General features: G+C 48.2%; 1 protein-coding gene and 1 pseudogene across 4 annotated transcripts; one reads left to right on the top strand and one right to left on the bottom strand.

Annotated features, from left to right (window-relative positions):
* Window positions 1–213: 213 nt before the first annotated feature.
* On the bottom strand, window positions 214–5,593 carry LOC148122671 (uncharacterized; annotated as a pseudogene).
* Window positions 4,813–15,578, top strand: Kdf1 (keratinocyte differentiation factor 1). Of its 4 annotated transcripts, none has more exons than XM_048434091.3 (4): window positions 4,813–4,891; window positions 12,918–13,985; window positions 14,583–14,657; window positions 15,110–15,578. In XM_048434091.3, exons 2-4 carry the CDS (start codon window positions 12,950–12,952, stop codon window positions 15,190–15,192), a joined length of 1,194 nt encoding a protein of 397 aa, XP_048290048.1. In that variant the 5' UTR covers window positions 4,813–4,891; window positions 12,918–12,949; the 3' UTR covers window positions 15,193–15,578. The 4 variants fall into 4 exon arrangements, with proteins under 4 accessions (XP_048290048.1, XP_048290047.1, XP_085542852.1 ...); XM_048434090.3 differs by lacking the exon at window positions 4,813–4,891 and adding an exon at window positions 4,900–4,951; XM_085686726.2 differs by lacking the exon at window positions 4,813–4,891 and adding an exon at window positions 4,935–4,951 and having other exon boundaries at window positions 12,702–13,985.
* Window positions 15,579–16,290: the final 712 nt, after the last annotated feature.

Raw genomic sequence — 16,290 nt, 5'->3', positions numbered from 1 at the left:
TGGGATGGGAGAGACCAGCAGGCAGATGTATCCAGAACATGCAAAAGCAGTTTCAGTGCTGTGGTACAGAATGCTGGCCTCCAATGTGCACGGCCCTAGGTTTTAGCTCAAATACTAGAAAAAAAATCTCTTAATAAAAATGGAAAGGAATTTCTAGGAATGAGGTTCAGAGGGTAGAGTGCTCACCTACATGCATGAAGTCCTAGGTTCCATTCCAGCCCAGCATACATCAGGCAGGCCTTTAATCCTGGCACTCTGCACTCTGGATGATCAGAAGTTCAAGGTTGTCCTCAACCAAATGGAGAGTTTGAGGCCAGTTTGGGTCACTTGAGATTCTGTATTAAAACAAACAAACAAAAAAACAAAAACAAAAACAAAAACATGGGGGGCTGGAGAGATGGCTCAGAGGATAAGAGCACTGGTTGTTCTTCCAGAGGTCCTGAGTTCAATTCCCAGCAACCACATGGTGGCTCACAACCATCTATAATGAGATCTGGTGTCCTTTTCTGGCCCACAGGGATACGTGCAGGCGGAATATTGTATATATAATAAGTAAATAAATCTTTTTTTAAAAAAAACAACCAGACACTTTTTTTATAAACTATATATAACTGGGTGCTCTTACAGAAGACCTGAGTCAGTTCCCAGCACCTATTTGGCAGCTCACAACTGTCTGTAACTCCAATCCCAGGGTATATGACACCCTCACATAGACATATCACAGACATATATACAGGCAAAACACCAAAGCACATAAAATAAAGATAAATCATTAAAAAAAAAACAACACTCAAGGGGCTGGAGAGATGGCTCAGAAGTTAAGAGCACTGGCTACTCTTCCAGAGGTCAGTTCCCAGCCGTCACATGGTAGCTCATATCATTTACAATGAGATCTCGTGCCCTTTTCTGACCTGCAGGCAGAATACTGTATACATAATAAAAAAAGAAATCTTTAAAAAAAAAAAAAAAGCCGGGCAGTGGTTAATCCCAACACTTGGGAGGCAGAGGCAGACAGCAGATCTTTGTGAGTTTGAGGCCATCTTGGACTACAGAACGAGTTCCAGGACAGGCTCCAAAGCTACACAAAGAAATCCTGTCCTGAAAAACCAAACAAACAAACAAACAAAAAACTCAAGGAAAAAGGGTGTTAATCTCGGACCTTCCCCTGGAAGCCTGTTCTTTGTCTTGTTGACAAATGAGACACTAGGCCAATGAGACTGAGACACTCTGTTTTGTTTTCAGAATGCCCTCTTTTGTTTTGTTTGCTTTAATGAGAAGCAACTGTGCACATTCTTTAAGTTTTTGTTTGTTTATTGTCATTATTTTAGCGTTTTCGAGACAGGGTCTTGTTATATAGTTCAGGCTGGCCTTGAGCTCACTATGCAGCTAGAGCTGGTATTAGACTTGAAATCCTGCTGTTTCCAGCTTTCCACACACCTGGCTTAAACCATTTTTCAGTCACTTTGTTGTACGTGTGTGTGTGTGTTTGCGTGTGTGTGTGCGCGCGCGTGCGCGCACACATGCATGCAGATGCCAGAGGAGATTTGAACTCAGGCCCTAATGTTTGTACAACAAGAGCTCTCATCAACTGAGCCATTACCCCAGACCGTTAAACCACTTTGAAGCACCAATTTAACTGGAATAATTACATTTATAGTATTACACAACCTCTATTTCAAAAATGTCTTCATTATTCAAACAAGAACTCTGTACCTATGAAGCAATAGCTGCCCGTGACCTCCAATCTAGCAGTAAATAACATCTAATCTTTCTGCCTCTGTGAAATTGACTATTCTTAATATTTCACATGTTCATTTTGTTTTATTTTAGGCAATACTGGGAATTGAACATAGGATCTGATGTACTTTGGACAAACACTCTGTCGCTGAGTTATATACCCAGACTTCAATATTTGATGTTAATAGAAACATACAGTGTTCATTTTTGTTTTGTTTTTTCCGAGACAGGGTTTCTCTGTGTAACAATCTAGTTGTCCTGGAACTCGCTCTGTAGTCCAGGCTGGCCTCAAGCTCACGGAGATCCGCCTCCCTTTGCCTCCGATGAGCCACCACAGTTCCGATGAGCTGAACAGTTCTACCAGCCCCTTGTACACATTTCCTTCGGGAGTAGCACGAGAGCTTCTTGTGCATGTGCCCTGGAACCGGCCTTTCTGGTCTCAGAGTACACAGAAGTGCCACTATACACCATGGAACCCATGTTCTGAGCTCCAAATGAGAAAAGAATGTGCCCCTTGCCCCAGAAGGAAATGCGGATGAGCTCTGGTGGGAAGGCCTGCCATCAGGTCTTTGGCAGGGGCAGCACACCTGTGTGCATTTGCACCACTGATCTGAATCTGTTATCTCCTGTGTGTCTGTTACCTTTTTTTTTACAATCTCCCCAATTGATAGAAGTTACCTTCTTTTTTTTTTTTTCTTCTGCTTTTTTGCTTGTTTGGTTGGTTATGGGTTTTTGTTTGTTTGTTTTGTTGTTTTTGAGACTGGATTTTTTTCTTGTAGCCCTGGTTGTCCTGGACTTGCTGTGTAGACCAGGCTGGCCTCGAATTCAGAGATTCACCTGCTTCTACCTCCCAAATGCTGGGATTAAAGGTATGCACCACCACTGCCTTACAGTAGCTTATCTATCTATCTATCTATCTATCTATCTATCTATCTATCTATCTATCTATCTATCTATCTATCTATTTGAGGCAGGGTCTCTCTATATAACCCTGCCTGTTCTGGAACTCACTACGCAGACCAGGCTGACCTGACCTGGAATGCACAGAGATCTGCCTCTTTCTGCCTCTGGAGTGCTGGCGAGAAAGGTGTGCATCACTATGCCCCACACACAGGTACCAGAAGTACCTTCTTTTTCTTTTATCTTTTAAAGAGTTTTTAAAATTTATTTAATTTTATTTCATGAGCATTGGTGTTTTGCCTGTATAAGGGTGTCAGATCCTCTGAAACTGGAGTTATAGACAGTTGTGAGCTGTCATGTGGGTTCCAGGAATTGAACCTGGGTCCTTTGGAAGAGCAATCAACGATTTTAACTGTTGAGCCACCTTTCCAGTCCCCAAAGGTACCTTCTTATGTCTTGGTTGTGGTTTGGTTTTTGTGACAAGGTCTTGCTGTGTATATATCCCCAGCTAACGGGAAACTCATGACTCTTCTACCTCCTCCTTCCCAAGGGTTTGTAGGAGTAAGCTGGGCTTACAGGAGTGCACCACCACGTCTGGCTAGAGAAGTTCTATCATCTACAGAGAAGCAACTGCAAGACAGAAAGTGCTCCCCCGTCAGTCAGTCAAACAGCTCATGCCAACTGATTGATCAATTTCTCCTTTCTGTGCATAAATATCAGCAATGGTGTGTGTGTGTGTGTGTGTGTGTGTGTGTGAGAGAGAGAGAGAGAGAGAGAGAGAGAGAGAGAGAGAGAGAGAATCCCTCGCTCACAGATACTTCCCCCATTTCTTTTGTCCCATCAGTGGTGTTTGTGTGCTTCCAGTTCCGGGCTACCACGAACAAGATTTCTATCTTGTAGATTAGTGGAAGGTTGAATAATGCTGCAAAGGAGGGAGGGGCTTAGCATGGACCTTTATGATCCTCCTTAATGTTCAAGTCTACCAGAATTGCTGTCCAGTTACGGAGAGCAGGCAGTTAGGGTAGAGCAAGACTTTGATGGGGCCTTCCCAGGGAAAGCAGCAGCCACCGTGTTTTCTGGTCTCCGCTCATCTCCCACGTGGTTCTCAGGGCCACGCAGCCTGACCAACTTCTTCACTATACTGGGGCACAGGGTCTCTGCCCCTGAGGTTTTCAGCCGCACATTTGTACACACTGATGAGCAGCAGGTGAGCTGACCCGTCAACCAGGAGCCCCTAGCACTGTCCCAGAGCAAAGAGAGAAAGCCAAGCCCATGTTGGGTGCGGCAGTGCAGGCCTGGAATCCCAGCATTCCAGGGGTGACAGTAGGAGGAGGAACTGTTCAAGGCCAGCGTTGACTACCTAGTGAGCGGGAGGCTAGCCTGTGAGACAACGTCTAAAAAACCTAAACAGTCCGTGGCCATACCCTCCTAGAACACGCCGGGCCTAGTCTGTTCTGGAAGCTAAGCAGGAATAGAATCTGGTTATAGTTGGATGGGGAGACCGAAATAGGTGGGGCTGGAAAGGCGGGTCAGCTGCCGAGAGCACTGGCTGCTCTTCCAAGTTCCAAAGACCCAGCTTCGATTCTCAACTCCAGGTCCAGGGTATCCCATGCCCTTTCTGCTTCTCAGTCGTGCATGCACCAGGCATGCAAGTGCTGCACAGACGTACATGCAGGCAAGAAATCCATACGTATAAAAAAATTAATGTAAAAAAGAAACTTAAATAAATGAATACGTAGACAGAGAGACAAACAGATTGATAACGGACCATTGCCTAGCCATTCAAACAGTGAAGACTGTTTGCTGAGCATTTCGTATGCTCCAGGCCCTGTACTAGGGAAACAAGGCCAGACCTTACCCTCAAGGTCAGAGGCTAAAAGGAGGAGACAGAAGACAAGAAAGAAACAGCCGGCTGGGGACTATAATAAAGAGCACAGAGAACTATTCCACATAACGGAGCTAGGGACTCAGGGGTCAGGGACGAATTCCCAGGAGCCATACGCTTTGAGTAAGAGTTTTGCGGCCCCGTAGGCGCTCCATGGCCTCTCAGAGACTTCCACGACACCGGACTACAGAGCTAAGGGAACCGGAGCACTGCGGCCTGGCTGCCCCTCTCCGAGCCTCACTCTCCTTGCCTAGGCCGGGGCTGGGCGGGGCCTCGGCCAGGTGCGCGGCAGCGCTTCGCGGAGCCAGGAAGTGTGTCCCCAGCGGCGACCCGTGCCGCGCTCCCGCGAGACGCTCACCTGCGACCCAGGTGAGTGCCGAGGGGGGGCGGGGGAAGGGCTGGCTGGAGGCGGCTCACCTGGCGGGGCAGGTAAGTCCAGAGCGGACCCGCGGGGGCGCGGAGCGGCGCAGCCCCGAGTGAGTGACCCTAGAGGCCGCACCTGGATGGCAGCGGGGCGCGGGGGCCCGGCTCCTCGGGACCCGACGCCCACTTCCGGGGTGCGCGGGCCGGGCCGCAAGCCCGAATGGGCGCGGGGCTGGGCGGGCCGGGCCGGGAGGCCTGGGGACTGGGGCCGGGCACTTCGGAGCCGTGGCAGGAATCGTAAGTGGAACAGCGTCCGGACTCGCACGCAATGGCGCTCGCGGCGAGAAAGGCCGTGCGCGCCCCGACGGCAATGCGTACCCGGTACCTGCAGAGGAGGGAAGCTGAGGCTGTGCCTAGGGGTGGGGGTGCCCCGTGCCCTGCGCTCGAGCTCAGCTGACCACGGCTTAGTGACCCGAAGCTTGCTTGGGCAGAGAGGTCGGTGCAGCCAGTCCGTCCTGTGGACGCAGGGAGAGAGCCCGTGGAGAGCCCCGAGTATGTGTGTGTTTGCGGGGACTGGCGGAAAGGCCAAGACCACGAGAAGTCAGAGAGTCCTGGGGCCACCAGACCCTCGAGCATCCTTGTGATGCCTTCGAATGCAGGGTGACTGAGCCCGTTTTCCCAGGCTCTCGCTAAACACCAATGCCTCATTGGAGCGCTATAAAGACACTAATTTCTTCCGTTCAGGCAGATGGGATTTTCAAATTTTATTTGTATTTTATTTCACTTTGGTTAATTTTTTATGTATTTATTTTTAATTATATTCAATTTAATTAAGTATATATTTAGTTTTTGTTTTTGAGATAGGGTCTCATATGGCCCAGGCTCCTTGTCATACTGTCTTGTGTTGGGTTTAGGGGCATGGGCCACCTAACTACTCTAAGGGGAACTTATTTAAAGATGACGAAACGGAGACCAAGAGTCTTGTTCCAAGCTAAAAGAGAGGTGAGAATTGGCCCCACTATATTAGGTGACCGGTGTTACTGAATTGGTAGGAGGGGGAGGAGCAGGGACCCTGATGGGGAAAGGAAGATGTAGCCTGGAATGAATGGGCCATTGGAAGGGACATTGAGACCAGACACTATCACACCACAAGTAGGAAGGCTGATTGGTTGGTTGTTAGGATTTAAGACAGGGTCTCTCTTTTGTAGCCCAGGCTGATCTTGTTGAACTCCAGGGAATCTGCCTGCCTCAGGCTCTTCAGTGCTGGGCTTACCTGAGTGAGCCGCCATCCTTGGTTTATCCTAGGCTTTGCCCATTTTGTCCCCGTTCTTCCCTGACTGGAGATGTGGCACAGAACAAGGTACCTGGGCTGAAGAGCCCTAGCCCACCACACAACAGTTTGCCATCTTGCTCTAACCCCTCCTCTGAGCTTCAGATTCCTGGGCTGTGGAGTGAAGGTAAATTACTCACATGGTAGTTGTAAGTAATGGGAATGCTCTCTGGCCAGAGCCATTTGCTGCTGTTTCCTCAGTAGTTAGCACGGTGCTGACCCATGGTAAATGTGTTTGTTGGATATGAACATACCCTACAGTAGTCAGTCCTAAGCCCTTGATGATGAGGAAAGAGACAGTGTCCCAGCCCAGTGTCGGTAACCATGATACTCCCACAGACCCACAAAGTTCAGCTTGGTGTGATGCTGAGAGTGGCTGATTTGGGAAACACTCCAGTTGCAAGCCCTCAAAGGATGCCAGCTCGTGCTGGCAGCCCTAACTGGCTCTTTCCTCACAAGTCCACAGATGGGGTGGGGTAGTGGAGGACATGGGTAGGAGTGGTCGAGGGTCTGAGGCCAGGTCAATGAGTACAAACAGAAGTGTGTTTGTGGGCTGGGATAGAGCTCTATTGGTAGAGCACTTGGCATGCATGAGACCCGGAGTCAGAGCCCCAGCTCTGCATCAACCAGCACTTGAGGCAGGAGGATCAGTAAGTCACTCTTATCCCAAGGTGCACAATGAGTCTGAGGCCAGCCCGGGATACATAAGAACCTATCTCAAGAAACAAAAGGGGGTGGGTGGACACGCCTGTAATTCCAGCCCTGAGGAGGCAGAGTTCGAGACCACTCTGGTCTACAGAGCAAGTTCCAAGACAGCCAGGACTATTAGACAGAAAAACTGTATGGTGTGGGGGTGTGGTGGGGGAATCTGGCTTTGGACAACTTACTTAAGTTTTCTGCCTTAGTATAGTGGAATAATACTAAGAATTCCTTGAGAATTAATAGATTTATTACAAGCAATATGTTTATGGTGATAGAAGCTGTGAGTAATAACTTTCAATGGGATATAAATCGAGGCTAGGGAGTTAGTCTGTTTTACTGCTGTGTCCTTAGATTTTAGGATGCACAGTAGGGCCTCAACATTTGTTAAATGGCTGAATGGATCCATGCCCAACCTCATGTTGATCAAATCAGGACAAGCATTTAGTTGTTTCCCTCTGAATTGTGAAGAACATTTTGTTCTGTTGAGATGGGGTCTTGCTTTGTTAGTCTCAAAGTCACAATCCTCTTGCCTCAGCCTTCATGGGACAAGGGTGACTGGTGTGTGCCACCACATTCCCTCGTGAAACACTTCTAAATCACTCACTACAGTTTCAGTTTCTATACCTTTTCTTTTGTAACTGAGCAGAAGGGTGAGAGGTGTTCCAAGGGGGAAATACCTCCTTCAGTTTATAGACTTCCAAAGATGGGAACCACATAGGTATACATAGTTCGCTAAGAGTGCCGGCTCCTGCTCTGGTCTTCCTGGAGCCTAAGTCCTTTGTCTTTCCACCATAAAGTCACACAGAATGTGTCTTGTGCCATACTAACACCTTCCCAGACTGACCTTGTTCTAGGCATTGAAGCAGAAAGGAGGCTGACCTTTAAGCTCAAAGTCCCTGGGGATTTAGGCTTATCCCAAAGCAGTGAGTACAAGGCTGACCCAGTCATCAAGAGCCCTCAGCAGAAGGGTCTGGAAAAGGAGCTCATGTAGCTAGGACTCCTCGAGGTCCCCTAGAGAAGGAGAGCTGAGTGGGTACCAGAAACTGTAAAAAATTCAGGAAGAACTGTGTCTTCATCCAGCATAGCGAATATTCCTTGCCTGTCTCTCTGTCTATCTATCTCTACATGAGCTCTCCAGGCATGTGCTGGTAGGCTGGTATAAACCATTGATGATCACACAGCAGATATGTGTTCCTTTACCTCTAAGAACTATAGTCTGCTTCCTAAGCAAAGATACTAGGCTATTTTGTTTCCCCTAGAAATGTATATATCTGTTGGTTCAGCTGGCATACCTTTAATTCCAGCACTCAGGAGGTAGAGTCAGGCAGATCTCTGTAAGTTCAAGACCAGCCCAGTCGACTTAGCAAGTACAGCTAGGGCTACATAGTGAAACCCTGTCTCAAAATAAATTTTATATAGGACTCCATAGTGATTAAATCAGGGGTAAAGGATAGTGTCAGCATCTCAGAAAAGGGTAGGAGGCTGGAGAGGTGGCTCAGTGGTTAAGAGCACTGGCTGCTCTTCCAGAGGACCCAGGTTCAATTCCTATCACCCACATGGTGGCTCAAAATACAGGCTAAGGACAGTTAAGTGTGGTTAAGGCCTTCCTGAGTATGGCACTACATTGTCTCTTAGGGTCCCATGGTGATTTACTCAAATCCACCTGCTTCATCCTAGGAGGTTTTTGGTTTTTGTTTGTTTTGTTTTGTTTTGTTTTGAGACAAAGCCTCACTACATAGCCCAGGCTGGATTAGGGCCCTCTACATAGACCAGTTTATCTTAAACTCACAGAGATCACTGTCTTCTACTGACCCTACTCCGTGCTGGCATTAAAATTGTGAGTACTGCCGGGCAGTGGTGGTGCACGCCTTTAATCCCAGCACTTCAGAGGCAGAGGCAGGAGGAGCTCAGTGAGTTTGAGGTTAGCCTGGTCTACAAAGGGAGTTCCAGGACAGCCAGGGCTACAGAGAGTAGCCCTGTCTTGGAAAAAAACAAAAACAAAAACCCAAAAACCAAGCACATGTCTGGCTAGCTTTTTTTCTTTTCTCTTCTCTTCTCTTCTCTTCTCTTCTCTTCTCTTCTCTTCTCTTCTCTTCTTTATAGGATCTCATGTACTGGGCTGGCTAGCCTGGAACTCACTTTGTAGTGCAGGATGACCCAGAACTACTAGTCCTGCCTCCATCCCCCAAGTGCTAGGTTTTCAAACAGATATTATTGTACTCCGCTTGTCTTAGAAGCTTTTCTAGAAACTGAACCATCAAGTACAGCATGTATAGTTGATTTATATTTGGTTTTGCCTTTCCTGACACATGGCCAGGCTCAGTGTTCATCAGTAAAACAGTTGTAGTTCTGAGATACCTAGCACATAAACCCGAAGAGAAATGAAGATCAGTATTACTATTTTAAGACAAAGCTGTTTTCTTTTTTATTGACTCTCTTATCTTAGGTCTATGTCTGCACTTGAAGGAGTACATGTGTGGAAGTCAGAGGACAGCTTTTAAGAGTTGGTTCTAGCCGGGCAATGGTGGTGCACATGTTTAATCCCAGCACTGGGGTGGGGGGGAGGGGTGGCAGAGGTAGGTGGATCTCTGTAAGTTCAAGGGCAGCCTGGTCTATAGAGTGAGTTCCAGGACAGGCTCCAAAGCTACCCAGAGAAACCCTGTCTCAAAACCAAACAAACCAACAATAAAAAGAGCCAGTTCTCACTTTCCACCTTGTGGAAGCAGTCTCTCATTTCTGCTGCTGCGCTGTGCTGTGCTGTGCCGTGCTGTGCACTCCAGGCTGGCTGGCCCGTGGGCTTCCAGACAGTCCTCTCTCTCCCATCTCACCATAGAAGTGCTGGGATTACAGATGTCATCACTGCATCCAGCTTTCACATGGGTTTTCATTATTAGTGCTCTCACCTGGTGAGCCATCTCCCTAGTCCATGAGAATTATTTTTGTGACAAGGAACCAAAACTGGTTGGTGTTGCCAGGCAAGGTAGTACACTCTTTTAATCCCAGGACATGAGAAGGGAGATTGGAGGACTGGGAATTTAAGTGCAGTTTTGGCTACCTAGCAAATTTGAGGCCTAACTGGCAACATGAGACCCTCTTGTCTTAACAAAACCAATCCTTCTCTCTCCAAAAAGAAAAAGAGAAACCTTCTTGATGGCAAATGTTTCTAGGAGGGCACATCTGAGTATGACGGGAGACCCATTCATGCCCGTGCCCAGGATGATGGGTATGAAGGAAGGAGGGGCAGTGTTGTTGATTATGGCAAGGCAGACAGAGAGTTGTCTGTTGAACAGAGGCCTGCACCGGGCTCAGTGATAGCAGGAAAGTGGGGACAGTCCTCAGGAAGTAAGGTCCCTGCACAGCTCACCTTCTTTGTGGGAAAATATACATGAAAATTACCATTTTAATCTTTTACGTGCCATGTTTTAGCACGCCATCCTGTGGCATTAAATACATCTTCACCTTCCAGAGCTATGAGACCTTCCCAGCTGAAATTCTGTATCCATTCAACATAATAACTCACGTTATGTGTCAGCCCCTAGCATCCACCACACTATTTCTCTCTATCTGTTAAACTGGTAGTTGTGGAGAGTTCATATAAGCTAGACAATAGAGTATTTGTTCTTTCTTGTGTAACTTATTTCATTTAGAATGTCTTGAAAGCTTATCCATGTCAAAGCACAAAAGAATATTTTTTTCTTTTTTGGCTTTTCAAGACAGGGTTTCTGTATAGCTTTGGTGGCTGTCCTGGAACTAGCTCTTATAGATCAAGCTGGCCTTGAACTCTTAAGACATTCGCCTGCCTCTGCCTCCCGAGTGCTGAGATTAAAGACTTGCACCAACACCGCCCGGCTAAGAATTTCATTCTTTTTAAGGTCTAAATGATATCCCAAAAATGTTTCATTTTATGAGTCGATTCATCTGTTGATATAATATACTTTTTAATTTTTTAACCTTTATTTTCATTTGATGTGCATGTTTTGCCTGCATATGTGTCTGCACACTACCTGCATGCAGCACTTGTGGCGGTCAGAAAAGGATGTCAGATCCTCTTTGACTACACTTGCAATTGGTTGTTTGTGGGCATGTAGATGCTAGGAATCAAACCCGGGTCCTCGGGAAGCCCCTCCCCCCACCCACTGATGAACTTTTGGATCGATCTTACTTTATGGTTATTGTAAATAATACTACTATGAACATTGACATACAAATGTCTGTTTAAAGTTGCTACTTTCAGCTGGGCTGTGGTGGCGCACACCTTTAATCTCAGCACTCGGGAGGCAGAGGCAGGCGGACCTCTGTGAGTTTGAGCCCAACCTGGTCTCTAAGAGCTAGTTCCAGAACAGGGTCCAAAGCTACAGAGAAACCCTGTCTCAAAAACAAAACAAAACAAAACAAAAACCCAATAAAATAAAGTTGCTACTTTCAGTTCTCCTGGATATAAACCAAGGATTGAATTTGCTAAGTCATATAGTAATTTTGTGGAGCTTTGAGGGATGTTAAAAACTTTTTTTTTTTTTTTTAGATTTTATTTATTTGTTATTTTCGTTTTGAGACTGGGTCTCACTATGTATCCCTGGCTGTCCTAGAACTCACTATGTAGACCAAGCTGGCCTCAAACTCACAGAGATCCTCTGTACACCACTATTCTTTTTTTTTTAAATATTTTTTATTAATTAATTAGTTTATTTATTATGTATATGCCTGCCTGCCAGAAGAAAGCACCAGACTTCATTACAGATGGTTGTGAGCCACCATGTGGTTGCTGGGGATTGAACTCAGGACTTCTGAAAGAGCAGCCAGTGCTCTTAACCTCTGAGCCATCTCTCCAGCCCCTGTACACCACTATTCTAAGCAGAGATTTTTATTTGTTTATATGTATATGAGTGTTTCTCTGAATATACATCTATGCACCTCATGTGTGCAGTGCCCAGAGAGGCCAGAGGAGTGCACTGGATCGATCCCCTAGGACTGGAGTTAAAGAAGGTTGTGAGCTGCCATATGGGTGCTATGAATTGAACCCCAAGTCCTTTAGAAGAACTGCCAGTGCTCTTAACCATAAGCCATCTGTTGAGCCCCCACTTACACATAATTTTTAAACTTAATAAGGACTGGCACTCAGGAGGCAGAGACAGGTGGATCTCTGTAAGTTTCAGAACAAGAGAAACCCTGACTCAGAAAATCAATGAATTAGTTAATTACGACTAGAAAGATGGCTGGGCATTAAGATCACAGGTTGCTTTTCCAGAGAACCAAGATTCAAATCTTAGTAGTCAACAGTATAGCTCACCACCATCCATAACTCCAGTTCCAAGAGCCCCTACAACCCTCTTCTGACCTCCATGGCCACCAGACACATGTGGCACACACACATATACAGGCAAAATGCTCACACACATAAAAGAAATCTAAAAAAAAAAATTTATTTTTTTTTTGTATATGTATGTGGAGTGAGCGCAGTGTGGGCAGAAGACATAAGAGGGTGTCACATCCCTAGAACTAGAGTTACAGGTGCTTCTGAACCCATATTCTTAACTGCTGAGTGATCTGTCCAGCCCGTTTTTATGTTTTTTGTTTGCCATACTGGGAATGAACTTAGCGCCTCCTTCATGTTATGTAGGCCATGCATGCTACATTTCCAACCTGTGTGTTTAAAGTTTGGAGAACTGTTCTGTTTCCCACAACACCTACATCATTTCATAGCCCCATTAGCAAAGTGCAAGAAGTCCAATTTCTCTGCATCCGCATTGACACTTGTAATTTTCTTTGTTTTGTTTTCAATAATAGCCATTCATTGAGAAGTCCAGGAGATTGTAAAGCCTTAGTTAGACCACAAAGAGAACTTTCTGTTTGGGGCAAGAAGAGCTCAACGTTTGCAGGGGTTTACGGAATGCTCCATCTGTCCTCCTCACAGGCTTCTCAGGAGTCTAAAACTCTTCAGGTCAGCCCAGGAGCTTGTCTCTGACCTCTGCTTCTGATATCCTCCTGGCTTCTCCCCTGCAGGTGCCTGGCTGCAGCAAGCCATGCTCTGAGTCATGCCCAGGCCCGGACAGCCTCGCCCATCGAGTGGGCCTCCACGCTTGGGTCCCTGGGAGAGGCCAACAGAGCTATGCCTGGAAACCAATGATGAGCGCTCCCAGCCCCCACCAGGCCGCCGCACCCGCAGGCCAGACCCCAAGGATCCTGGCCACCACGGGCCAGAGAGTATCACCTTCATTTCAGGCTCTGCAGAACCGGCCACCGAGCCCCCAACCTGCTGCCTCCTTTGGCGCCCCTGGGGGTGGGACTGGTGCAGGGCTGCCTTCTGCTTTCGCCGCTGCAGGGATTGCCTGCAGCGCTGTGGGGCTTGTGTGCGGGGCTGCAGCCCCTGCTTATCTGCTGGGAACCCCACTGAGGGGTCTGCCGAAGCCGCCTGGGTCAAAGAGCCTAATGGTGTGCCACCCAGCCCGGACCGTGCACCTCCCAGCCGCCGAGATGGCCAGCGGCTCAAGTCCCCCATGGGCAGCAGCTTCAGCTATCCTGACGTTAAGCTCAAAGGCATTCCGGTCTACCCCTACCGCCATGCCATCTCCTCAGTCCCTGACTCGGACTCCTGTTGCAAGGAGCCCCTACCCGAGCCTCCTCCCACACGGCACAGCCTGCCCAGTACCCTCCCCAGCAGCCCCCGCGGCTCCGAGGAGTATTACTCCTTCCACGAGTCGGACCTGGACCTGCCCGAAATGGGCAGTGGCTCCATGTCGAGCCGGGAGATCGACGTGCTTATTTTCAAGAAGCTGACAGAGCTATTCAGTGTACACCAGATCGACGAGCTGGCCAAGTGCACGTCGGACACCGTGTTCCTAGAGAAGACCAGCAAGATCTCAGACCTGATCAGTAGCATCACACAGGATTACCATCTGGACGAGCAAGACGCCGAGGGCCGCCTGGTGCGCGGCATTATCCGCATCAGTACCCGCAAAAGCCGTTCCCGCCCACAGACTTCCGAGGGGCGCTCGGCACGCTCTACTGCCCCTGCTGCTGCCCCTGATAGTGGCCATGAGACCATGGTGGGCTCTGCCCTCAGCCAGGACGGTAAGTGTGCATAAGTAGGGAAGCTCTGGTTTATAGGACGGTTGGGCTGGGTTCTTTGTGGGGCTTACCCGTAGCCAGCTGACACATCTCTAAACTCTTGGGCACAATGGAGCTGAGAACTGTGGGGAGCATGCAGACTCAGTCAGTGACCATTGCACTGTCCCCAGCACTCATCCATCCATCCATCCATTCATTCATTCATTGCATCTGTCAGGCTCCTCCTTTCCCCTATTACTATACTACTTGGCAGAGCAGCTCCCAAGCCTGGACTGAACCATGGACCAGAACTCAAGAATTTGTGCCTCTGCAGTAAACAAGAAAGGCTAGTGATAGTTCACGCTTGTATTCCCAGAATTCTAGAGGTTGAAGAAAAAGGACCGCCAAGCGTTCCAGGCCAGCCTGGGCTACAGAGACCTTGTTTCAAAAAACAAAACAAAACCCCAGGAATTTGCATCACTGACCTGGCCTAGCAGAAGTCCCACCTGCCCACTACACACACACACCCATGTCTAGCCTGTGTCCCACGAGCACCCTTCTTCGTTGAGCTGCTTTGTACAATATGATAATGACCACTACCTATTCGTACTCCTTCCCTAGAACTGACCGTGCAGATCTCCCAGGAGACAACAGCAGATGCCATCGCCAGGAAGCTGAGGCCATATGGAGCCCCAGGTGTGGTCCTGACCTGACCAGAGGGTGGGAAACTACACTAGGGGCCCTTCAAATGACCTTCCAGCTTACTTTGGGGGTGGGTGAGGATGGGATCAGAAATGGAAAAAGGCCTGAGCAACCACATATCCACTGCAACCTTGGAAGCTGGCTTGAAGAGAGAAGGTTCCCAGAATAGAGCTAGAAGTGATTGGGGAGTAAGCTGGACAGCAGGCCATCCATCCTGCAGCTGCGGAAGCTCCCCTTATGATGTCTACTGCTATCCTCTGGGCCGTCACAACCCCAGGAGCAAAGTCATTACCCTTTTACAGACAACTGCTGGGATTTGAACATCAGGAGTGGGTTGCGCAGGCTGTTATGGCTGACTAGGCTCAGTCTCAGCAGGCTTCTCCTTGGCTGTAGGCCCTGGCTGAGCTCTTTCCCCTCTCTGAGCCTCTGCTTCCTCCTCCAACCAGGGTATCCAGGCAGCCAAGACTCATCCTTCCAGGGCACGGACACAGACTCTTCAGGGGCACCCCTGCTGCAGGTGTACTGCTAACCCCCACTGGCCCAGCAGTCACAGCCCCTCTTGGAAGAAGCATAGCCAGCGGAGTCGAGGAACCAGGACCCCTTTGTGTGGAGGCCAGATCCTGAGCCCAGCAGTGACCTCTGGCTTCTCCTTTCACTGAATGACTTTAGACCACATACATTTCACAGGACCATGGTGCCCCTGTCCTCTGCCTGTTCAGCTGGATTCACTGCTGCCTGGGACTGTTTCTTCCTGTGAGCTGAAAGCAAAGTCTTGGGAAGTAGCTTTCCAGTTTCAGTCCCACGTCACCCTAAGCAATTATGGAAACTACATAGGTTGGGTTGGGGACAGATGGCCTCTATATGTGATTCTCTGGGCAGTGCCCACCTATTATATTGCTGAGCAGTTTGTGCTGATCTTGACTGTTCTATATTGTTAACATGACCATAGTTGCAAGTTCACAGGCCGGCTCATCAGAGTTACATAGTCTTCCCTGTGCCAGTTGCCCCAAATTCAGCATCGTGGAATAGAAAGGCAAGGTAGGAGCCAGACAGACTGTAGCTTCACTTCTAAAAGATAAAGAATAATCTAGGGCGGCTTTGTCCGGACTGCCACTCCTCCATGGTCTGGCCACCCTTAGTATTAAGTCCCTCATCACATATCAGGAACCCCTCTCACCTCTCCTTGGTGTCAATAGAGCACTCTGGTTTTCACTTTATCCTGCCCTTGCTGGCAACTTGAGAGCCTGGTGTTCAAAGACATCCTTGTAGCTAGCAACGGGCACCAAACTTGGCAGCTGAGCTCCCTGAAGCAAAAGCAGGCTCCTTTCGTGTGGTCACCATCCAGGGCCCTTAGCTGCTCTTTCCAGGTGCTGGACCTGGTACAGACCTAACATCACAGCTACCTGAGGGTGAGGCAGAAGGGCTACAAGTACAGGGTCCATTAGATTAGCCAGGGTAGCTCTTCAACCCAATACAACAAAGTAAGGCCCTATCTAAAGTTTGAGCAAGCTCTGGGCTGACCCGCCTAGCCCAGTAACCACAGGCAAGAAAAAGGGGCCATTCTTTCCCAGCTTCTTCCTTTATAGAGATTGTTTACTGTTTGGGACACCTTTTGGAAAGTGGTAAA

The sequence above is a fragment of the Myodes glareolus genome, chromosome 3 (assembly GCF_982192425.1).
Source record: "Myodes glareolus chromosome 3, mMyoGla1.1, whole genome shotgun sequence".
Classification (NCBI taxonomy): Eukaryota; Metazoa; Chordata; class Mammalia; order Rodentia; family Cricetidae; genus Myodes; species Myodes glareolus.
Note: the sequence above shows the minus strand (reverse complement) of the source record. Positions and strands in the feature narration are given on the sequence as shown.